The sequence below is a fragment of the Mytilus edulis genome, chromosome 8 (assembly GCF_963676685.1).
Source record: "Mytilus edulis chromosome 8, xbMytEdul2.2, whole genome shotgun sequence".
Taxonomy (NCBI): Eukaryota; Metazoa; Mollusca; class Bivalvia; order Mytilida; family Mytilidae; genus Mytilus; species Mytilus edulis.
This window is the reverse complement of record NC_092351.1, coordinates 85,151,975-85,176,150: the sequence shown is the minus strand read 5'-3', so window position 1 is coordinate 85,176,150 and position 24,176 is coordinate 85,151,975. Positions and strand designations below refer to the sequence as shown.

Here is a 24,176-nt window from a genome sequence, read left to right as displayed (position 1 = left end):
TATCATTTAATGAGTCCTCTTCTATTTTATATCCAACTACTAAGTGTTTTAAAGTAACTATATGCTCACCAATATGAAGCTTATTTTATAGAATACAAATTTTATTCCAAAAAAACCTTAAAATAAGTACATTCCATGAAATTGTGTTGATAAGTATCTGGTACCCCATACACGGAACACAAAATGGTGTTCTTAATTTTCCATGTGAAAAGATGTGAACCTACAGGTAATATATAATGTAATAATTTCCCTCGAACCATTTTTAATTCATTGTCTTCTAAATAATTAAAAATAAAATTTAATGTGTATTTAATTTTTGGTTGAATTTTATCTATATTTAGTTCTTTCCGCCATTTTGTAAACCCTATAGGAATATCTTTACTTACATTTGATAGGATTACATAAATATCTTTATTATTAATTGTTTGTAAATCATATATAATTGCGTCTTGTTTTAAAAATAGTTGTTTTTTACACTTAACAATAGTTTTTGATAAGTTCTGTTTTTGTAATATATCTTTCAAATGATTTGGTATACTCTTTCTTATTTGTAATATTTCTGCAATCCAATTTCTTTTACATTTTAACTAAATAAGTATTTTTTCTTTTGATATTCTACCTTTGTCATCAATTATGTCATTTACATAGATTATGTTGTCTTTTATCCAATGATTAAAAACTTAACTGTGCCCATTAAACTTTATGTATTTGTTATTCCATATAATTTGTTGTCTAATGGTTCTAAAGTTTTCTGGTTTATTAGTTTGACCACCGCCATATTTTACCCAGGTTTTAAGTATTTCTAAGTAAAAATTTGGGATTTTGTTGTTTTTTATATTCATTGATTTTAAATTATCCAGATTCATGTGAAATATTAAAAAAAATTGATCCATATTGATTAAAGTATAATGTGGAAATAATTTTCCAATTTGACTGTTCACCTTCTATTAATCTTTTCACCCATTTAATTCTTATTGCATCAATAAACTTGTCAATATCTATCATTCTAAGTCCTCTCTCAGTTTTTTTCATGTTAATTGTTTTTCTTTTTTGTGGTCCCAAATGAATTCATAAATCATTTTTGTTTAAATTAAAAAGTGAATCTTGGTCGATATCAGTTACAGAAGCTAGATATGTTATATTTGGTATAACTAGAGATTTCACAACAGTTACTTATCCGATCATTGTTAACTTTCTTTTTTTCCTTGAGTTAAGAATTTTTTCAGATTTTTGAAGTTGTTTTTCTATGTTTAAATTCATACATTGAGATTTATTATATCCAAAGTGAATACCTAAGCTTTTAACAGTCTCTTTGCTCCAGTTAATATTCTCAAAATTGTCCTGAATGTGTTTGAATTTACCGAAACCTAATCCTTCAGTTTTACTCCGATTTAAAATAAGTCCTGATAGAGAACTAAATACTTCAATTATATTAAGTGACTGAGAGATTTCGTCTTTAGAGCAGAGAAACAATGTAATATCAACAGCTAACTGGCTTATAATGAGGCTATACGTTTTTCAATCTAACTTTATATTTATTCCCCTAAGGTTATTGTCGTTTCTTATTCTACAGGCTAATATTTCGACTGCAAAGACAAATAAAATGGCGCTTAAAGGACATCCTTGGCGAATTCCTCTAAAAATTTTCATTGGGCTTGAAATCCATCCATCATTTCAGATACATGCCTTAATATCTGCATACAAAGTTTCGACCCATCTTAACATAGAATTTTCAATACCAAATTTTGTTAGTGATTGATACATGAATTCCCACTCTAGGGAATCAAAGGCTTTGGAGAAATCTAGAAAAAGTATAGCTCCATCTATTTTTAACTTTTCTGCATGATCTATAATGTCTTGTATCTGACGTATATTATAACGGTTTTTAATGTATCCATTTTGGTCACTGTGGATAATTTTTGACATCATAGGTTTTAATCTTTGGGCTAATGTATATGCAATAATTTTAACATCAACATTTAATAGTTTAATTGGTCTGTAATTACCTAATTTAGTGGGGTCTCCTTTTTTAAATATTAGAGAAATTAGGCCTATTCTTTGTGATTCAGATAACATTCCTTTGTTATAGCAATAATTGAAGCTTTGAATTGCATAATTCTTTAATTTGTCCCAAAATTCTCTATAAAACTCTACTGAAAGTCCATCTAGGCCTGGGGATTTATTTAATTTCATTTGAAAAATTAATTTTGTACATTCTCCTGTTGATAGAAGTCCATTTAGAGACTTTATGATTGTTTAATATTTGTAATCTTAATATATGTGTTTATAAAATTTTTATCTGGTTTAGTGCTAGTGTAAAGTTTTTCATAATATTATTTTTCTAAATTTAGTATTTCTGATTGTTTTGTAATAATCTCCCCTTTCTCATTTTTTAAATTTATTATATTTTTTTCTTGTTTGTCTACTTTTCTCTAATCCTAGAAAAAAATTAGAATTTTTTACCCTTCTTATATCCATTTTATCCTTGAACGTGCACCTTTTGCTTTATAACTATAAAGAGATTTTATCTCACTTTCTAATAAATTGATTTTCTTCTTTTCTACTTCACTTAATTTGTTATTATCCTTTTTTTTCTGTAATGTTTGAAGTTTTATTTCCAAATTTCGAATTTCATTTTTCCTTTGCCTAGATTTATTTTTGCAAAACCGTATTGTTAATTCTCTTACCTCAATTTTAAACAAGTCCCATAATTGTGATAGATTTTCAGTGTAATTACTTTTAAGTATAAAATAGTCTATAACATTTTCTATTTTATCTTTATAAGATTTGTCAGTAAGTATACTGTTGTTTATTTTAAAGAACCCTTTACCCTTATTATCATTGGACATGTTAAATTTCAATGAAATTGCCTAATGGTCTGTACTAGAAATCAGGGCTGGTCTTATATCTGTAGACTTTATCATAGTTCTCAATTCTTTACCGGTTAGAAAATAATCTATTCTACTCGCCTCATCGTCCTTATTTTTACGTTTCCATGTATATTGATATAGTTTCGGATGTAATTGTCTCCATATATCTTCTAGTTTATTTGTTTTTATTAAAGTTTTCAAACTATTTGTAATTTTTTGTTCTCTATTTTTTTTATTATTCTTTCTATCTGAACTACTCAATGCTTCATTCATATCTCCCCCTACTACTAAAATTCCGAGACTATGTTCTTCAATTATTTTATTTACATTTTTAAAGAAGATGTTTCGCTTTTTTTTTCTCATTAGGTGCATATAAATTTATCAAAGAAAATATGTTGTTGTTTATTTCAACATTTACAAGAATTATGCGACCTTCTTGATCAGTAAAAGTATCAATTATCTTTGAATCTAGTGTTTTTTTAATAAATATAGCCACACCTTTTGGTTGTGTTGTGCCAAAACTGTGAAAAATGTCTGCGTCATATTCATTACTTACTTTATTTTCTATTTCTTTAACAAAATGGGTTTCTTGGATAAAAAGTATATCTGTTTTTTGATATTTTAACCAAGTATAAAGTCTATTTCTTTTTTCTTTTTGACCTAGTCCTTGACAATGTAAGGAACAGATATGTAAAGTTTTATTCATTTTTCTTATAGTTTTTGTAGCTTATATATATTTTCCTGTAATATATTGTAAAAACAAATCGTACATTATGTAGATGTGGTTTTGGTATTTTTCCAAAGGTTAATCTCAAGTTTGATTTCAGTTTAATAATTTTACCATTGCCGGACATCATCTGTTTCATTATTAATATTTGCGTCTTGTTCATAAATTATAAATACAGTGCAATAAAATTACATTAAATATCATAAAACAAAAATAGTATTTTTGTAAGTTTCTATCCTAATTAGTCCGTTATTAGTAGTTGTTGGTCCCTCAATAAAGCACTGTCTTCGCGCGTTTTCGTTCTCCATTTGTCACAGTACTGTGACGTAAAATACTTCTTTTCTTTTGGTATAATACCGCTTATATTGTTGTCAAAATTCAAATATCGACGCCAAAACTGTATTTGTGTTTTTACGTGTTATTCGCAATCTCCATCTTTTCCTGTTGTAGATTTGTAAAAAAAATAGATTGTTTTTGTGGCTTTTGGTGTTTTTTTCCGAAGGTTACGCTTTCTAATTTTTGTGCAGTTATGCACATATTTCATGTAAAGTTGTCAGTCAACTACTATATCTGTTGTTTATTTGTTTGCAAACTTTTAAATATAAAGTTGCGAAGTGTTAAAAAAAACACAATTCCAAGAAGGCCTCAAAATTAACATTTCGATAAAACAATTCACTAAAGTACCAAAAAAAAGTACCGAAACACTGACCACACTACATTTACTGGGGTGACAATGTTCTCCGGAATGAGCAATAAAGCTAGATGTCATTAGTCAATTTGAATATAAATCAGTGGGTTTATACTTTTCTTTTTGAATAAACTCATGATAAATACCCGGATTGAAATTTCACATATACGCCACACGCACGTTTCGTCTACAAAGACTCATTAGTCATGCTCGAATCAAAATATGTTAAAAATGTCATATAAAATACGAAGTTGAAGAGCATTGAGGACCAATTTCCTAACAGTTTTGTCAAATACAGCTAAGTCATCTCTGTATAAGAAATACGATGAATATATTGATTCAATAGCTCTTCTCGCAATATGATACGAAATTTCCAAATTTCAATTGATTATTCGTTAGGTCAATTATGATTTTCAAATATCAAAGACATGGTTATACTTTTCAATAATTCGTTTGTGTACTGATTGATTCTTTAACATGTTAGGACATGATTTATTCAATAATTATAAGTGCCTCTCAGTGACCTGAGTAACCATGCAGTAGTTACGTGTATTTTGTCTGACTGTTAATGTCAAAACCCTTAACATTCAACTGTTTTACTATAACACCATGGTCTCAAATAAGAAGGAAGACTGAGCTCTCGCAGTATATTTTACCTCGCTACATTCTACATCAGTCTTTAATTCGTGAGCCTGTAATTCAGGGTTTCTCGTTAATAGCTGTCTGTTATATTCTGTTTTGTTGTTTGGTCATAAAACATGCCGCTAGTGTTTTCGTTTGATTTCTATAATATAAGCTTATGTTTAGTTGTATTTTATCTTACATAGGGTTATATTTGATCATTGTTCAAGTCGCACTGTCGACTTATTGATGCTTATACACACATCATTTGGGCTTTGATTTGTAGTTGTCCTAACACATCTCTTCATTTTAATATAATTCTCCTCCAACAAATATAAATGATATTTCTTTTCAACTTTAAATAACAGCAATAAACCTTCTTAAGGCTCGTGTATTATTTAATTGACTTTTAATAACTCAGGCTGATATCAAGTTTAATCGATCGTCCAATGTCCGTATCACACTCAGCTATGAATAAAACTGCTATTACGACTTTGTGGCGTGAACTACGTTGACCCGGCCTAAATAAATTCGACCCGAACAGCTTTATAATCATTAAATTGAATTTTAATAACTCAGGCTGATATCAAGCTTAATGGATCTTCCAATGTCCGTATCACACTCTGCTATGAATAAAACTGTTATTACGACTTTGTGGCGTGAAGTACGTTGACCAAGCCTAAATAAAGTTGATCCGAACAGCTTTATTATAATTGAATTGAATTTTAAAAACTCAGGCTGATATGAAGCTTGGTCGATCGTCCAATGTCTGTATCACACTACTAAGCTATGCATAAGATAGCTGTTACAGCTTTGTGGCGTGTAGTACGTTGACCCGGCCTAAATACATTTGACCCAAACAGCTTTATTATTATAGAATTGAATTTTAATAACTCAGGCTGATATCAAGTTTGGTCGATCGTCCAATGTACTAAGCTATGAATAAAATGGCTATCACAGCTTTGTTGCGTGTAGTACGTTGAGCCGGCCTACATACATTTGACCCGAACACGCCATCGACGTTATAAGGAATTACAGGCGTTAATAAGATTGACCAACACTTGTCCTGTTATCGTCCGGTTTGCAGTTGAATTAATGAAAACACATATTTTATCATGCAAAATTTACTAATACGAATCAATAATTCAGTAATCTGATTGACTACATATTGATATTGTAAAAATTGCAGCTGAGCGCATATGAAGACTTTTTGAAAGCATTCGCTGCACTCACTCGCGAAAAGGATAACATTTTATCTTGCAGCTGATCTTTTATAATATCAATATGCAGACAACCTGATACTTAGTTCATTTCACATTTTTACCCAATATGAAATCTATAACACTTTTTTTTTATATTTTTATATGTTTTTCATTGGTTAAGATTTTGTATTATCCACTCGGATTTTATGCTTTTTGTATTTTTTGGAACCAAACAAAATGAAGTTGCATGGGCTATAGTTGTCTCATTGGAAATCATACCTCATCTTCTTTTTCATATTGATCACATAAGTTCCATTTAAATACCTTGAAACTAAACTCACATAGTGTATAGAAAGTTTTTAATTGGAAAATTGATTACACTATCATAATTCAGGTAAAATTATTTAACTGGTATATCAAATATGTTTACAAAAAAAAACAACAATTGAATAACTGATAACTTATTGAACACTATCATAATTCAGGTAAAATCAAATTTATCTTAAGAGAATTCAGATCTGCACTTTAACCGGTATATATAAAAATATTTGTACAATAAAAACTAATTGAATTACTGGTATCTAATAGAAGAAAAGCATAACGTTCCATATATGGTGTGATGTCATATCAGTTGCCAAACTCTTTCACAGCAAAACGTTGATCTTATTAACCAACTCTCTATAATTCTGCTAGGACAGAAATAACCATCATATCCGCTGGTTCTGCAATGTCTACAAAAAACATTAAATTAAATTAAAATAACTGCAGCATGAATCTTTAAAAAAATGTTTTTATTTGTTCTAAAATCTCGCTTATTTCTTTACCCGAGTATCCAACAATATTACCATTTTAGATTATTTAAAAAAAAACAAATAGAATGTGCCTACAAAAAAAGCAAGTGTACGTATACGTCGATAGCTTTGGTGAGTTTTTTACAACCCCTTGATTGATACTGATGGTGGAAGTTTTGTCGGTTATGAAATCGCCTTGCCAGAAGCCCGGAAGTTGGAGTTGACAACTTATCTTTGGAAGGTTCATTTTCTGTAAATTAGCTGTTTATAAAGTTTAACATAATTCGAATAATAGCAATGTACTAAGGTTTTCAATCCTCAGGGATCGATTGCTTTTGTTGTATTTGGAAACACTTTTCGTTGTTTTTGGTTTAAATACAATTCAACTATGCGTTTGACTTTGCATTCCAATTATATTCATTCTGTTGCACTAGTAGATTACTGTGTAGACGAACCGTGCGTATTGAGTAAAATATGTACGCCATTTATCTCTGATGAGTTTTTACACTGATTAAAAAACATTGATAGCAAACATCATTTAACGAATACATTGTAAATTAAGACATTTCTAATTAGGTCTTAAAAAAAACAAAAGAAAAAATAGGCGTTTATTTGTAAGCCTGTCCTATTATTTGGTCCCGCTGGACGTAGAGCAGCTAAGTATCAATCAATCAATATCCTAATTGACCCCATATCTTCCTGTTCATATTTCAGTAAGATAAAGATTATTTTAAATATTTGTAGATTATCGTTGTTCATCTCAACGAGATTGATTCTCTCGCTTGAGCCAGGACGGCGAAAACGAGAAAGGCAATCGAGTTGAGATGACCAATGATAATCTGTTTATCGCTATTTTACCTATGACAACGTTGTCAATTTCATGTCAATTTTGTTAGCAACGCCACGTGCCTGCTAAGTTTCTAGCGATAATTATCCATTTCAATGCAAGCGAGTAGCATGATATGAAAAATTATCACAAAAAAAGATCAAAGGAAAAATTGCACAAAATAGCGATAATATTTCCTATACCATATCAGTTCAGACTTTTAAAAATCCGGATGAGGGTAACTGTGACCTTTATAACCTAAATAAATAACAATAATCGGGCAATTTGTCACATTTTTCATGGTTTTGACTAGTTTACATTACCTTTACTAATAAAGGCAGAAACATCAGACCACCAAATATTTTCAATGAGAGTGCAATTTAGTAAAGGTTAGATATATGACTTATTCCTTCAAAAAAAGATTGCATTTTCACTAAAAATATGTCTATTTTTTCTAGATCTTTGATCTTTTAAATAAAAAAACACCCTTAACATTAGAGATCATCAAATAAAGTTTATATCCCCAATCATAAATATTAACTTATACTAAGTGAACAATGTTTTCGAACAGTGTTTTAATGTGAAGATTAAAAATGACTCAATTAGAACTTACTACGTGTCCAGTTTCTATCTGTGAAGTTCTTTGTATAAAGAAACATCGGAATCGAGCCAATGCGTTCATATGGACAGCCTATATTTTGATCAAGGACATACATCCACCCTTGATCTCTAGCACATCCTCCGTAGTTTTGATTTACATAGAATTTTCGTTGATTATCTCTGAAAAAATGTATTTGTTGGACAAACATTTAAACGGACTTGACGAATTAATATAAGACAACAATCAAATGTAATACTGTATCGTGACAATGTTCTTCAAAAAGATTTTTAGCATTTGACCTTTTCTTATACATGTTTATTTTAAATTATTATTCGTTTGTTTGTGTAGTTTATTCTATTCAATTTTAAAATGTGGTTTTAGGCAGAAAACAGTTCCTTGAAATAGGTTGTTTACGCAGTTTGACTTTCGAAACTAACAATGTGATGGATTATAAAAACAAAATATACAATGACGTTCATTCACACGTTATTGGAAACCATTCTATGACATAAGGATATCCATTTTCCATGTAATTATAAAAACTTAAACAAAAATACCGAGCTCCAAGGTAAATTCAAACAGATAAGTCCATATAAACGGACAAAATAGAACGTTATCAACTGATGGAAGGAAAGAAAAACAACTATAATATGCCCGACTTGGTACAGACATTTTACCATTTTTACGACGAAAATAGTGGGTATAACCCTGTTTTATAACTAGATAAACCTACCACTTTTGTGGAAGTTGTTTTTAAATCTGTTATATCGACAAAATTGTGTGCGCAAAACAAACATACTAAGTTAATGTGACAACAGTCAAAACTGTGTAAACATATATACATCACGGACAAAATGCCTACGACCAATACAAAAGAAACATAATAGCACGAATACAATTAACTGGAAAACTAAATTAAAATAAAAATATACACAACTTCAGAACCTAGAATCTATAACTAAATACCATATTGTATTATTTGAGTAGCAAACACTAGCAATTCATTTATAAGGCCGTGGTAATTTCCAAGGAATATGTGAGATAAACGACGAGACGTTCTTTGTAAAAATCCTGGCTTATTAATTTTGAAAGTAGCAGCTCCAAGCTCTTGATTATCGTGTGAGTTGACAAATGTATATTCCATACGAGGGGTAGTTAGTGTATTGCTGCTAAGGTAAAGAAATATTATCATTTTGAAATTGGAATCGGGACGATTGATCATAGCTTCTGTATTATGTGTACCACAACTAATTATTCCCGGTCATAAAGAACATACAAGAAAGTAGTACATCATATTAAAAACAAACTAATCAACTTGAAACTTAGTACACATGTTCCCTATGATATGATTTTTCTAATTCTAATTCCAAATTAAAGGTTTAACCCCAATTTTCACGGTCTACTGAACATAGAAAATGATAGTGCGAGTGGGGCATCCGTGTACTATGGACACATTCTTTTTTATTCCTCTTTTAGACAATTTTACACTTAATAATGTCTCTTCTTACTTTGTGTCGTCGTCAAACAAGGATTACGGAGCGCATTTGTCAGACGATATAGGCGAAAGAAAGGATTATAAGCCCTTATATGAAATTAAAAGTATGAAGATTTTTTGAAGTACAATGCAACCTAATCTATTGCTTTAACATGGAATGACTGTTACTTAATTTGAACTGAAGACAAAAGAGCTGTGAATGCTTGACGATAAACTCAACACTGAAAGCAATTGGACAAAGTTGTGTGCCTCCATTAAATAAAACAAAATAATTATATATTTAGCAAACATTTCATTTACCCAGCAATCGAAAAGTAGTTAAATGTACTGCGTGATCCTAAATCATTAAAACTACTCTGCGCAAGGTTTGATTTGCTAAACCAGTTCATCTTATCTGTATTTCTACCATTAAAAGTCATCCATGCAACAACTTGGTTGTTTTTGAAAAATTCAACCTTCACCTGTAAATTATAGAAATCATATTTCTTTAACATATTAAACATGCACACTTAATTTTTAATATGTCTTTGAACAAGACGAGGCCTTCAGGTTCAAAATCAGTGTTGGCAGGCTCTAAAGTATATAATGATATTTCTCTGAAAATATGCATGAAAACGAAATGTGTTGACTTCTCTTGTTTTGCTGTGAACTTAAAATGAACGTATGAATGTTAATATATTGAAATAATGAATAAAATAAAATGATGTCTTAATAAATTTAGTTCGGAACGAATTGTTATAGTTCTGACATAAACCATTATAAGTTGCGACATACCATTCGTATATTTGTATTATTCCAGTCATCCACAACCCTATTTCTGAGATGACGCTGAGAACCGACTGTTGCAAAAGACGTGAGAAGAGGGTTGCATTCTGACTGACTTCGCCATGCGTCATACACAGACTTACCATTTCCTTCAAACGCAACGAATACAGGAAACCAAACTGTAAACATTCATCACAGTTGTGTCATTCATTTTTTAAATATTTATAAAAGAAAAGTACTCTTTGTTTGTGTGTTTTTTTATGGGTGGCTTTTTGATAGAGTAATCTGGAATTCAATACATAAAATGAGGCATTTGATAGATTCATTATACGAAAAAATGATAATATAAACATGCAATAATATGACAAAGGAAGCAAATAAATACATGTAATTATAGTTGATATTTATATGATGAATTCTTAATTTTTCAATCATGTGAGTAACTTCTTATAGTCCATTGTTAATTTATGTATCATTATCATTTTGTTTATTTCCTTTGTTACCTACTTGGCATCAGACTCGGGCTTCTTTTAAACTGAGTTTGAACATGCGTATTGTGTGTGTTTGTTTTTTCTACATTAGATAGAGGTATAGGGGGGGGGGTAAGATCTCAAAAAACACGTTTAACCCCGCCGCATTTTGGCGACTGTCTCATGTCAGGAGCCTCTGGCCTTTGTTTGTCTTGACTTGTATGATTTTTAATTTTAGTTTCTTGTGTATATTTTGAGTTTATTATGATGAAAAAAAATCGCTGGCAAAAATAAGTTGGTTTACAGTATGTTGAAATTTATATGAAAGTGAACTGATATTTCGGTACCACAAACCGTGGATAGACACTTTGGTAAACACTTTATTGTAAGAATATTTCTAAGGTAAAAATATTATCGCCGAGACGATGTAAAATTTATGAAATACATTTATACAAAAGCGTGGTATTAAGGTAGCACAATACAATGATTTTTCATCCCCAATCAGACATCTTTAAACTGATGTAATTCCACTCATCCTTCTTTAACTTTGATAAATGAGGTACCAAAAGAAAGAAGAATGATTAATCTTTCAAATTGTGATAATTTCATTATGACATAATTATTACATAATTAAATGTTATGTAATTAGTTGCTATATTGTTATGTCCATACTTGAATGAATTTAGCTTCTTTGTTATTCATAGCATCCCAAAATATTTGATAGATGCTTGCACAACACAGTTTGACCTCCAAAACTGTGTCTCAGATTTTTCCTATTGTATTTCATTCTCTCATAAATCTTCAATGAAGTTTGCAACATCAAATCATAAGAGATCACTAAATTCAATTAGGTATAAAATTTGTTCTATTGATGTTTTTGGAAATCTGAGACACAGTTTTGCAGGTCAAGCTGTGTTGTACAAGAATCTATAAAATATTTTGGGATGCTATGAAGAACAAAGACGCTAAATTCATTCAAACAATAGCAACTAATTACATAACAATTGATTATGTAATAATTATGTCATAATGAAATTATCACAATTTGAAAGATTAATCTTTCCTCTTTCTTTTGGAACCTCATTTATAATATATAAAGAAGGATGAAATGAATTACATCAGTTTAAAGTTATCTGATTAGGAGTGAAAAAATCTTTGTATTGTGCTACCTTAATATTCATATTGTATTGATTATATATGTGGAACTGGCACATACATAGTAGTGAGTACTAAAACATACACTCAGACAGTTGTATTTAGTAATAGAAGCGTAATTCATGTTTGATAAGGGTATATAATGTAACATTCCAATATGCACTCTCTGAGTCTCTACAAACTAGTTAACACATGACGACCTTGATTAACCATGAAGGTTTTGCACAGTCAGTAATGAAACATGATATTAGATATCAATAAAGGCAACAGTAGTATACCACTGTTCGAAACTCATAAATCGATAGAAAAAAACAAATCCGGGTTACAAACTAAAACCGAGGAAATGCATTAAAAATAAGAGGAGAACAACGACACAACAATAAAATATAACACACACAGAAACTAACTAAGCATTAGACAAACATACTTACTTCGTCTAGCTTTCTTGCGTCTTCCCATTCCTGCAGCTGAAGAACGGAGAGATAATTTATATTACACAGGTTAATTTATACAATTACTGTTTTAAAAGTAAACAGTCCGATTTATCATTAATCACTTAATTTATTCTAAATTAAAAAAAACTAACCGTCCTGATCATTTTTTTCCTTATGCTAACCATGCAACTTGTTTCTTGTGTATATTTTGAGTTTAGTATGATGACCATTATCCCTTAACTAGTATACATTTTTGTATAGGGTCCAAACTGAAGCACGCCTCCATGTACGGGAGTTTCTCGCTGCATTGAAGACATTTTGGTGGCCTTCGAGATTGTTGTCTGCTCAATGGTGGGGTTGTTGTCTCTATAACACATTCCCCATTTCCATTCACTATTTTGATAGTTATCAAATTCAAAAAGGATTGAAAGTTAATGAGAATTTTACCGTACATATATTTCTTTGTCATGATTATTAAATGTTATTACTTTTGTTTGAGCTGACAGTTTGCACCACGACGCATACAACAACTAAGATTAGGAACAGTCTGGTCATTTCACTTATTGTTGTCTCCGTTTATCTACAATAAACAAAAAATCTTTACTGCTATTTATTTTTTTAATTGTTGTCTCCGCTTTTCTTAAACCAAAAACAGTCGCTAGTGTAAATTTTGTTGTTGTTGTTCCGTTTGTCTTAAACCGAAATAAATATTGTTACTGTTTCTTTCTAATTTTTTATCTTCATTGGTCTTAAACATAAAATCAAATCGTTACTATTATTTTTGATTGGCTGTCTCAGTTTCTATATTATTTTTTTTATTATTATTTATGTCCTTGTTTGTACGAAATCCCCAAAAAACCGTTATTACTGTATTTAATTCAATTGTTGTCTACAAACAAATAAAAAGGTTTACTTAATTTTCTTCGTCTTGATATATTTCAATTTTCTTTCATTTTTTACACATCAAGGTTGTTTATAACACTACAGGGGGATAACTCTGTAAAGTCGTCTAAACGTTTTAATTACATTGTGTTGTAAAAGAAATATTAAGCTTCTCAATGATAAAAATTGGTGTTTGTCAAACTGCTATATAACCAGTGTAATTTTTCTGACAAAACGGTTGGTTCAAAGTTTAAAGGGTCAGAGAAAATAAAAAAAGTATTGGGTACCACCTTAAAACTATTTAATTAGCGTTTAGTTTAATTCTTTTTTTTTTGCCGAAATCGATTCTCATAAATATCATTAACCATTTTAAGAGCCATTTTTTCAGACATTTATTTTTTTTATAAAGACACTATTTTAGATTAATATTATTCATTACATACCCTATACGAGATACTAATAAATACCACTTATACACAAGGTACTTGTTTCAATGCCTGGACTATGAATGACAATACATCTGTCAGCAGCTTTTTTTAATATAGTTTCATTCTCCATCTACGCATGTTAACTTGTTTTTATCTGAACAAACCGCGGCTCCTTCCGCAGCTTCCTTGTTAGGGAAAAACAATCTAGATGTGACGCAGGACATAATACCTATACTGAAGATAAATGTTAAGTGAATATTTAACCGATTCATTTATCTATATTTGATTTAAATGATATCATAATTTAAAATTTACTATGAATATGTTAATAGATTTTTCCGAATTGTTGCATCTTTATCAGTGAACCCAATTTTTCAGTTAAATACATATTGCTATTGAAAACATTTAGCTACACACATTCAGTTTTTTTTCATCTTCACTTGCAAAAGGCGCAACATATGTGTTAAAATTAGCCATGCGACATATTTGAAGATTCATGTGCCCTTTGTTGTTGTTTAGAGATTTTATTCGAAGTTCGTATATCCTTTCAACCATTTATTTAGATGGTATGTTAACGTATAGATAGTGCGAAACTCTCCTTACTCTATGTTAAAACTATTTGAAAGAATGTTTCTAAGGTGAACATTTTATTTTGTATAAATGAAGTAAAATTCATGAATTACATGTATACAAAAACATGGTTTTAATAGAGCTTTCTTACAAATTGACGAAAGGTACGTATGCTTGACGAATCCTACGTAAGACTCGTTTTAGGGATCCTTTATTTTGACATATTTAAAAAATAGTCGTGGAATTTCGGACAATTATCCTACATGCAACGACACTTATTAAATTGGACTTTTTTTTTAGATATATTTAGAATTTCGGGACGTACGATAGGTTAAAATTAATATCACCAGGTCGGAGGAGATAAATCTACAAAATATCCTGAATACATCTAGTAGTCAGACGAATAAAATGTCTCTAAAAGACTAAAAACCGACCCCTCCCCTACTCTTCAATATTACAATGTTGCACTGTTTAACCTCAGAAAATGCCAAAGCAAAGACATTGTCTTCTTCCCTTATATAAAAATAAGAAAAAATTAAAACACAAATACTTCCTTCATTCAAAATTTGCAACGCTCAAAAATAATAAAATGAAAATGAATAAAAAAGATGATCTTCATACTTTGCCATATGCTGGTGCTCGTTTAATAACTTTTGAATCATCGCCTCTCCTCTGGTAATATTCATTCCCCCCCCCCCCATGTGTATATATGATACACCGCAGCAATGGAACGAATATTTTAGCGTATAATTGCGTTTTGCTTATAGTCCTGAACCGTGATTCATGAAATATTAGCCACTGGACGATAAGTGACAACTTCGCGTCAATCTTCCAAACTTGTACTGTTAAATCGTCATTATATTAAAATCTACAATGTATTTGGTGCAAAATTATAGATTTATTTTCTTGATATACAAAATCTGTTTTTCTAGATTTATTCAACATTACTTTTTAAAAACATTGTAGCATCATTTTTTTTTAATCAAATCTCGATATTCCACTTTGCCAATTTGCTGAAAGTGTACTATACAAAATAAAAATAAATGTGAATCTTGTCGCTAAATTTAGACTAACGTACTTCAATAAAGCCATTGAAAAGTTAATCGTGAAACTCGTGCTTAAAAAATTCCTGCGGAAATGTGTGTACTCGTGGTTTACAGAAGTAACGTATCGGACGTAAGTGTATTTGACACTATTTTATTCTGTTTGATTATATTAAAATCTTTTATTATTTGCGATATTATAATTTTTGAAAAATAAACTTGATTTAGAAAAGAATGCTGTTTTACTGGATAAAACAAAGACTCTTTAACTGTTATTGTGGAAATGAAATACGTGCTCCCTTAACGTTCGTTCGTACCTTTCGTCAATTTGTAAGAAAGCTCTATTATGCATATTGTATTGAGTATAAATGTGCAACTGGCAAATACCTAGTAGCGAGTACTCAAACATACATTCAGACAGTGTTTTTTCGTAATAGAATAGTAATTCGGGTTTGATAGGGGTATATAATGTAACATACCAATATGCACTCTCTCTACAAACTAGTTAACACATGACGACCAGTCGATTTTTACATGATTTTGACTATCCATTAAGGTCTTGCAAGGTCGGTAATAAAACATGATATCAGATATCAACATACTTACATCTTATTGGTGTAGCTTCCTTGAGTTCTCCAATTCCTGAACCTGAAGAACGGAGAGATAATTTATATAACACAGGTTAATTTATACAATTACTGTTTTAAAAGTAAACAGTCCGATTTATCATTTAAACTTAATTTATTCTAAATTAAAAAAAAAAACTAGCCGTCCTGATCATTTTTTTTCATTATGTTAACAATGCAACTTGTTGAGATTTCAGAACATAGTTTAACCTTACAACATGGGCATTTTCAAAGTCGAGAACCTTGTGAGTAATTCTCTTAATCTCTATCTTAATCGTATTAAGACTTAGGACAGGCGGTCAAACATGTTAGCGGGATCCAAAACCTCCCCTAACCTAATGTATGTATGAAAATTACGATAAAATACATTCATAGTCTTAGTCTTACAGGTACAAGTACTTACGTGTATGATACAATCATTTATCAATATCATGAATATAGCTTGAGAAAAGATACACGTAATTAACACATCAATTAAGTCATATCCTGTTAAAGACTTTTTTTTACTACATAACAGAATAAAATATTTTGCCCCATATCACCCACTTTTTCATTTAAGTTTTAAATAGCTCATAAACAGTCATTAAGCTAAATTTTAGTAGATTCTACATTTATTTTCTTACAATTTGAGACCCAAATGATGCAATTTCTAAATATGAGATTAAAGTGCGTCAGCTTTTTCCCGTCATTTGTATAATATTTCTATAATTCCAAACTAATTTGACCTGACTTTATCGTTAACTGTTTTATATTCATCTATTCATTTTCCTTGTATTGACGTTTTGTCTTAAAAATATAGTAACTGGAGAACAATACTAATTATTTGTTCAAGGGCATTGATTCCAATAACAACGATGACGATATCACTAAAAAAAACATCCTTAGATGAGACGATTATAAATTAAAAAATTAATTGGCCTATTTATGGGCCTTCTTTGACTTTTTCCTCTTTTTTTAAATTTAGATTGTATTTACGAGTTAGGAACATCGGTAAATTGACGTTTCCTCTTTCTGTTACTTAAGAACTTTCAAATAAGGCAGGTAATTCAGAGAAACTTAAACAACGTGTAAGGTCATCGTACTATCATTGTTATACAAATTATGTGCCGATACAACAAGTATGATGATTGTTGTTGTCTAATTTGGAATCATCATTTTTCAATTAATCTTATAAAGAGATTAAACAAAACACAACAATTGAATTAACATTGATATTGATGAAAATACCAAAACAAATGTAAATCTATTTAAATAGTTATAATCATCCAGCTGTTGTCAAAAGGAATTTTTCAGAAAAAACTTTTTAAAATTTGCTTTTATATAGAAATTACATAAACTAGTTTGTAATACAAACATTCATAAAAGTAAGATTATCTACTACAACATGCTAATGAATATTTGTAGATATCAACATTTATAATCAAGTACAAACAGCATTAAAATTTGGTTAGAAGCATCAACATTTATAATCAAATACTAAAAAAACATTAATAAAACCAAACAGCCATGGGTTAATATAGCCTTATTAGAAAATCAAATCAATTAGGATAAGCATTGAGAAGCATAATAATAGTACATTCATATAGATATACAAATCAATGTTATATATCTGTTAGTTCGTCTGTAAACATGCGAGAACGTATATAGTTTCTGTCATTTTTATCGCATTATAAATTCAATGATGCATCTAAATACTTATAGAACCATTATTTTATATTTTTAAAACCTACAAACAGCTAAAAATGTATTACTTAATTTGATTTAATTCTATTACTAACCATCAATTAGATATCATATTTAATGAATAAGAAGTAATTAAAATGATGGAAAAAATTTATTTAAAATTTTCACTTACAACTACTATTTACACATCCTGGTGTAAACCCAGTTGACGAAGTCAGACCATCAGGACATGGCAGTTGATCACCTACCAAAGAGAAGGGACATGAAGTTTGAGTTCATGTCACAGATTCATTCACGTTATTGACAAACTCCAAATAATAGCAAAAGCAGTCGTGTTGTTGTTTATGATTGACAAAATATTTAGTGTTGTTTATATGTATGCATGTGTATGATCAAACAAGTATAGTATATGTAATTCAGTGGTTGTCGTTTGTTTATGTGTTACATATTTGATTTTCGTTCATTTTATTTTACATAAATAAGGCCGTTAGTTTTCTCGCTTGAATTGTTTTACATTGTCTTATCGGGACCTTTTATAGCTGACTATGCGGTATGGGCTTTGATCATTGTTGAAGGCCGTACGGTGACCTATAGTTGTTAATGTCTGTGTCATTTTGGTCTTTTGTGGATAGTTGTCTTATTGGCAATCATACCACATCTTCTTTTTTATATATAGTAAAAGTTTCTTGTAAAACTAAGTAGTAAACTGCCATGGTTTATTTACTTTCCTTTCCTATTTGACTAATTTTGCTACCAGGGATGACGATATAAAAAAGAAGATGTGGTGTGATTGCCAATGAGACAACTATCACAGTTAACAGAATAACACAGATATTAACAACTTTAGGTCACCGTACGGCCTTCAACAATGAGCAAAGCCCATACCGCATAGTCAGCTATAAAAGGCCCCGATAAGACAATGTAAACAATTCAAACGAGAAAACTAACGGCCTTATTTATTTTAAAAAATGAACGAAAATCAAATATGTAACACATAAACAAACGACAACCACTGAATTACAGGCTCCTGACTTGGGACAGGCACATATATAAAGTACACTTATACGTTGGCACAGACTGTCCAATGATTATATTGTAGATAGATAAATCGATACTTTATTTTCTAAAAACTAAATACAAGTTTCCAAAGAAACATACAACATGAATAAAAATTCAAAAGTTGAGGTTAACAAATGCAGTGCATTGATATTAGTTGAGGTACAACATTAGGATGGCTGGCATACATGCTTAGTAACACATATAACAACAGGTTAAAATAATAGAAAGTACGATGTGTATGCGTATACGGCCTTCAACAATGAGTAAAGACCATACCGCAAAGTCAGCTATAAAAGGCCCCGATAAGACAATGTAAAACAAATCAAACGAGAAAACTAACGGCCTTATTTGTGTAAAAAAAAATGAACGAAAAACAAATATGTAACACATAAACAAACGACAACCACTGAATATACAGGCTCCTGACTTGGGACAGGCACATACATAAATAATGTGACGGAGTTAAACATGTTAGCGGGATCCTAACCCTCCCCTAACCTGGGACAGTGGTATAACAGTACAACATAAGAACGAACTATAAAAATCAGTTGAAAAAGGCTTAACTAATCAGATGGACAAAAATATAAGTGGACGATGTCTTGTTTTCGTTTTATTTTTTTTATCAAACATAATATACAGTTTTAAATTATTTTTGATTTTTATTTTTCAACTGCTATGATTTCAGGGCCTATGATGAGTCCAATGTACACGAAACGTACAACTGGCATGTTAGATATTTACCTGATATCTTTGAAGAGTTTTATGTATACAACTTACCACATTACATGATTTTGCAAAATGTGTCATATTTCCGTTGTAGTTGACAGTACGATGCGTAGAGGAAAATGACAATAAAGCCCGTCATTTCTTTCCATATTGTTTTTATAAAATAAGAGATATCTAGAGAAAACTTGATTTCTGCTAGCTGTTTCAATATAAACCAAAATAGGTCCACTTATTTACAAATAAAAACATAATAGGCTTTATCGTGTGATGAGTATATGTATAGCAATCAAATGATTAAGTTAAATTCAAGCCTAAAAAAGACAAAAGAGCAAATTGAAAGTTGATATAAATATGGCGAAATAATCAAAATGAAATATGAAAAGTTTGCTACATTGTAGAGTTTATCGAAATAAAGGAGACAAAGAGAAAATAAACTTACCAAAACAATATGCTGAATAACAACCCGTTGTATGTTTTAAATAATAAACATAGTAACAGCCGCAATCTTTAATTCTTATATCGATTGTTTGGTCACAACAGTTGCCAGAAAAGGTCGCCCTGCAAGTTGTTCTATTAACAGTATTGCCATTGTGTGGATATAATGATCCTGTTACATTATCTGATGTGAGAAAAAAGATAAACGATTTTTTCAGAACTTTGATATGCTTTGCCGATGCTGTCATAACACGAACTAATTTCAGATAAAGATATATAGCATCAGTTTGGTCATATCTTTTTTTGGTCATTATTCAATATTTACAGCAGGTGTTTAATTTCCTATTAATTACACCTGATATAAGAAAGTGTTATTTTTTTAAAGATTTTAGTTGGTTGACAGCCAGTGTACTTTTTGCATATTCTAATACTTTTATTCTCATTTCAAACGAATGTGCCCGTTTTTCACCACTGCCGGTGAATTTGCCTCAAATCAAATACCATGGTATTTGCAATTTTGGATATTCCTTTTGTAACCTCTCGAGCATCTTCCCGCCAATTTGTTTTCTGATATGGCATTACATAAGAACGCGAGCTTACAAGTATTAGTACATGTATAATTCCCGCGGTTCTATGCTAATATCCTCTTATCCTCAAAATTATGCATAAACATGTTAATGAACTACAGATTTCAAGTAAAAAAAATATATTTTCACATATATATAGAGTTTTAATCCAAATCTATTTTTGTGTAATTAAACAGATATATCATGTTTTGTAGGGGTATTTGCGAAAAATACCAGTCCTGGGACCGAATTTCCCTTGACTGGTATTTTTCGCATATACCCCTCCATAACATAATATATCTGTTCAAAATACCGACCAATTAGCAATTGGAAACTCGACTCATTTGATTCCGTCAATTGCTATTAATTCGTTAACCAGTGACAATGCGTTTTGCAAAACGGATAATAGATATCACATACGGCATGCATTAAATTAGGGTAGCACTGTGTAGTTCCTGTAATATAGGCGACGAATTAGATTATTTGTTTTGCTGTCCGTAACTGAAGAACAGAAATTATTTTTACAAACTAAATTTTAACACAGTCCAATTTGCTCACCAATTAATACTTAAAAGCAATCAGTTTTAAGAAATCTATGTTTATCTATTATGTGAATTCAATTAAATAAAAAAAGTGAGTCCCTTCATGTTACTGTAAACGCATACACATCGTACTTTCTATTATTTTAACCTGTTGTTATATGTGTTACTAATCATGTATGCCAGCCATACTAATGTTGTACCTCAACTAATACCAATGCACTGAATTTGTTAACCTCAACTTTTGAATTTTTATTCATGTTGTATGTTTCCTTGGAAACTTGTATTTAGTTTTTAGAAAATAAAGTATCGATTTATCTATCTACAATATAATTATTGAACAGTCTGTGCCAACGTATAAGTGTACTTTATATATGTGCCTGTCCCAAGTCAGGAGCCTGTAATTCAGTGGTTGTCGTTTGTTTATGTGTTACATATTTGATTTTCGTTCATTTTTTTACATAAATAAGGCCGTTAGTTTTCTCGTTTGAATTGTTTTACATTGTCTTATCGGGGCCTTTTATAGCTGACTATGCGGTATGGGCTTTGCTCATTGTTGAAGGCCGTACGGTGACCTATAGTTGTTAATGTCTGTGTCATTTTGGTCTTTTGTGGATAGTTGTCTCACTGGCAATCATACCACATCTTCTTTTTTATATTGTTTTTTTAAAAAGGCATGAACACAGATGAAGAACAAAATGAAGGATCAAAGAGATAACGAGAAAACATTTCTAAAAGGGTGACTAGATCCATTATTGCCTGCGTGTTTATAAATCACTTTACTTGGAGGACACCAGTAGAAAAGTAATACCATTCTTCTGGAATTTACGTTTTCAATTAAAGAAATAGAAAATGCATGTTTCCCCTCTAAGGCCCCAATGTTTATTTCCCAAAAAGAGCTTAAAAATGAATCAGAAGCATAAATAAGGTCCGTTTTTTTATTTGATATTCTAATATAGTATAGGGTAACAGGACCTAAAAAAGATCCACCCTTATTCCCAAAAAGGACATGATAACAGAAATCTTAGATAAGATGCATTATGTTTACATCTTACTTGATGATAGCCAAAATGGAGATGTCGTTCCACAACGGTATCCACCAATTGGACATTCAGTTGGCATTATTTCTCCGGCACCAGATATGACTCTGTACCATCCTTCCTCTAAAAAGTTATCACATACTCCTATTATAGCTGCATTGGCTACAGATCTTCGCCAGTCGTCAATTAGTTTTGTTGTAAAGCATGGATCTGAATGAAATATGAGAGAAAAGTTTCAAAAGTATCTGAATCATAATTAAAAACAGGTATTTGTGGCGAAAACGGACGAACATGGACTCACTTTCTATAACTGTAGTCAAATAAGTAACAGTTATTTACAGTATTACAGTTTGTCAAAGTTAATCAATAAAACATTGGAATAAACTGCTGTATTGTCGTTCGAGCTGCTTGTCTTTATGTTCTCTCTCTTGTAGTACTAGTATTGTCATTTATCAACTCGGTATCCTTTTCCGTATCTGAGTTTCTTAACCCCTCATTTAACTCTTCCCATTCTATAGGATATAACATATTCAGAGCTCTGTTTAAATTCATCTGATTAGATAGCACAACTATGACCAGCACGGCTCACTACTAACTGACATATACGGCCAATTTTCTTTATATTCGAAGCACACACTGGTAACTTTGTCTTTTCAATTATAACAAAGTCAACCGATACCTTTCAATTTTGTTTTATATCACTAGCTTATCAAGACGACTGGACAGACACACTATATATAGCTAACAAGATGGACACATTCGTCAAATAGAACAGAATCTTCAAAAACACTAGCTTCTAAAAACTAGTACTCTTGGCGTTAAATTAACATTGAACAAGGAAATAAGTGATGCATAAAGGCTGTATATTAATCTGAAAATCAGTCATTTCTAACCTACCAATTAATGTTGAAATATCAAGGACCTATCACGAGGACTAAATTCGATGGAATTTTATGTATAGATCTAAACAAACAGGAACTCTTTTTTTTTCAAAATGGCGTATTTGACTTGATCAGAAAGGTCCTTCTGAAATATAATATCCATTTAAAGTTATTTTTATTTGCAACTTCTTACCTTCCAGTTTTGTTACTGTTATTAAACAAAGAAAAAGAAATATACAAATCATCTTGAAATTATCCAAAAGAAACTATTTTATTTTAGTTTCGAAAACTGCTTTCAATGTCTACGTTTTCTTTTGTGTATGGTCAGTATTGTAACAAAAGAATGTGAATACATGAATACAATTTATTAGGGTTTTTGAAAAAAAAATCAACTTCCTGGTGAAATAAATCAGTTTAATCTATTTAAAAAAACAATTAAATTTAAACAGGTCGGGACACTTCCTCGTATGGGAAAGCATATACTATTAGTATGTGTACCTCCTCGCAAATAAAATTGTGTATCGACGTATGGCACATTTTTATACCTGTGTTTTTTACCATTCCACTGAAAGGGTTATAATGCATAATGGACTGCAAAGTATTCACAATGAATCGCGAAACCGTGTTATTTGCTGAAATACAACACATTATTTCATGTATTGTGGAATGAACAATCACGCTTAGTTTTTCATCTTTTGTATTTACATCTATAGTTCGTGATATTTTTAATTTTTAAATTATTCGTTTCCTTCTCAGTTTAACGAGTAGTTGATTTTATGCTAAGACACGAATGTTTGAATAACCCGAAATATACCTGTTAATGATATTGATGATTAAACAAAGATTTCATATATTCGTCAAGAAGATAGCAACGAAACAACAGTGAACAACACAATTACTCATTCGGAGATATTTTATTCAGATAGTTAAAAAAAAATATATGGGACCATGCAATTTTAAGTTGGTTTTTAAAGAAGTGGAAGACTAAGGGTGTGTCAAATAAATGTTTTGGGTTACTCAAATGTCCCAGTTTTTCACATAATTTGATGTAAT

At 30.5% G+C, this 24,176-nt stretch overlaps 3 protein-coding genes across 3 annotated transcripts in view; all 3 read right to left on the bottom strand.

The window, feature by feature from the left end:
* Positions 1–24,176, bottom strand: part of LOC139486488 (uncharacterized) — a 122,990-nt gene that overhangs the window by 73,291 nt on the left and 25,523 nt on the right. The gene's annotated exons all lie outside the window — the stretch shown is intronic.
* LOC139486486 (uncharacterized) lies at positions 6,453–14,084 on the bottom strand. Its single transcript, XM_071271384.1, has 7 exons — positions 13,971–14,084; positions 13,134–13,225; positions 12,643–12,678; positions 10,596–10,765; positions 10,122–10,282; positions 8,339–8,505; positions 6,453–6,839 (listed from the first exon to the last, which is right to left on the bottom strand). Exons 2-7 carry the CDS (start codon positions 13,198–13,200, stop codon positions 6,787–6,789), a joined length of 654 nt encoding a protein of 217 aa, XP_071127485.1. The 5' UTR covers positions 13,201–13,225; positions 13,971–14,084; the 3' UTR covers positions 6,453–6,786.
* On the bottom strand, positions 18,013–23,442 carry LOC139486487 (oncoprotein-induced transcript 3 protein-like). The gene is made up of 4 exons (XM_071271385.1): positions 23,317–23,442; positions 22,258–22,452; positions 20,102–20,281; positions 18,013–18,121 (listed from the first exon to the last, which is right to left on the bottom strand). Exons 1-4 carry the CDS (start codon positions 23,366–23,368, stop codon positions 18,042–18,044), a joined length of 507 nt encoding a protein of 168 aa, XP_071127486.1. The 5' UTR covers positions 23,369–23,442; the 3' UTR covers positions 18,013–18,041.

Bases quoted from the DNA above. Each gene is read 5' to 3' on its own strand.
- LOC139486486 (XM_071271384.1), bottom strand. From the start codon at position 13,200: ATGACCAGACTGTTCCTAATCTTAGTTGTTGTATGCGTCGTGGTGCAA. The intron at 12,679-13,133 runs GTAATAACATTT...TCCGTTCTTCAG, and splicing joins AACTGTCAGCTCAAACAAAA to CTGCAGGAATGGGAAGACGC. The intron at 6,840-8,338 runs GTAAGTTCTAAT...TGTTTTTTGTAG, and splicing joins AGATAGAAACTGGACACGTA to ACATTGCAGAACCAGCGGAT.
- LOC139486487 (XM_071271385.1), bottom strand. From the start codon at position 23,368: ATGATTTGTATATTTCTTTTTCTTTGTTTAATAACAGTAACAAAACTG. The intron at 22,453-23,316 runs GTAAGAAGTTGC...TATTTCATTCAG, and splicing joins AACAGTAACAAAACTGGAAG to ATCCATGCTTTACAACAAAA. The intron at 18,122-20,101 runs GTAAGTTTATTT...TCTCTTTGGTAG, and splicing joins TTATTCAGCATATTGTTTTG to GTGATCAACTGCCATGTCCT.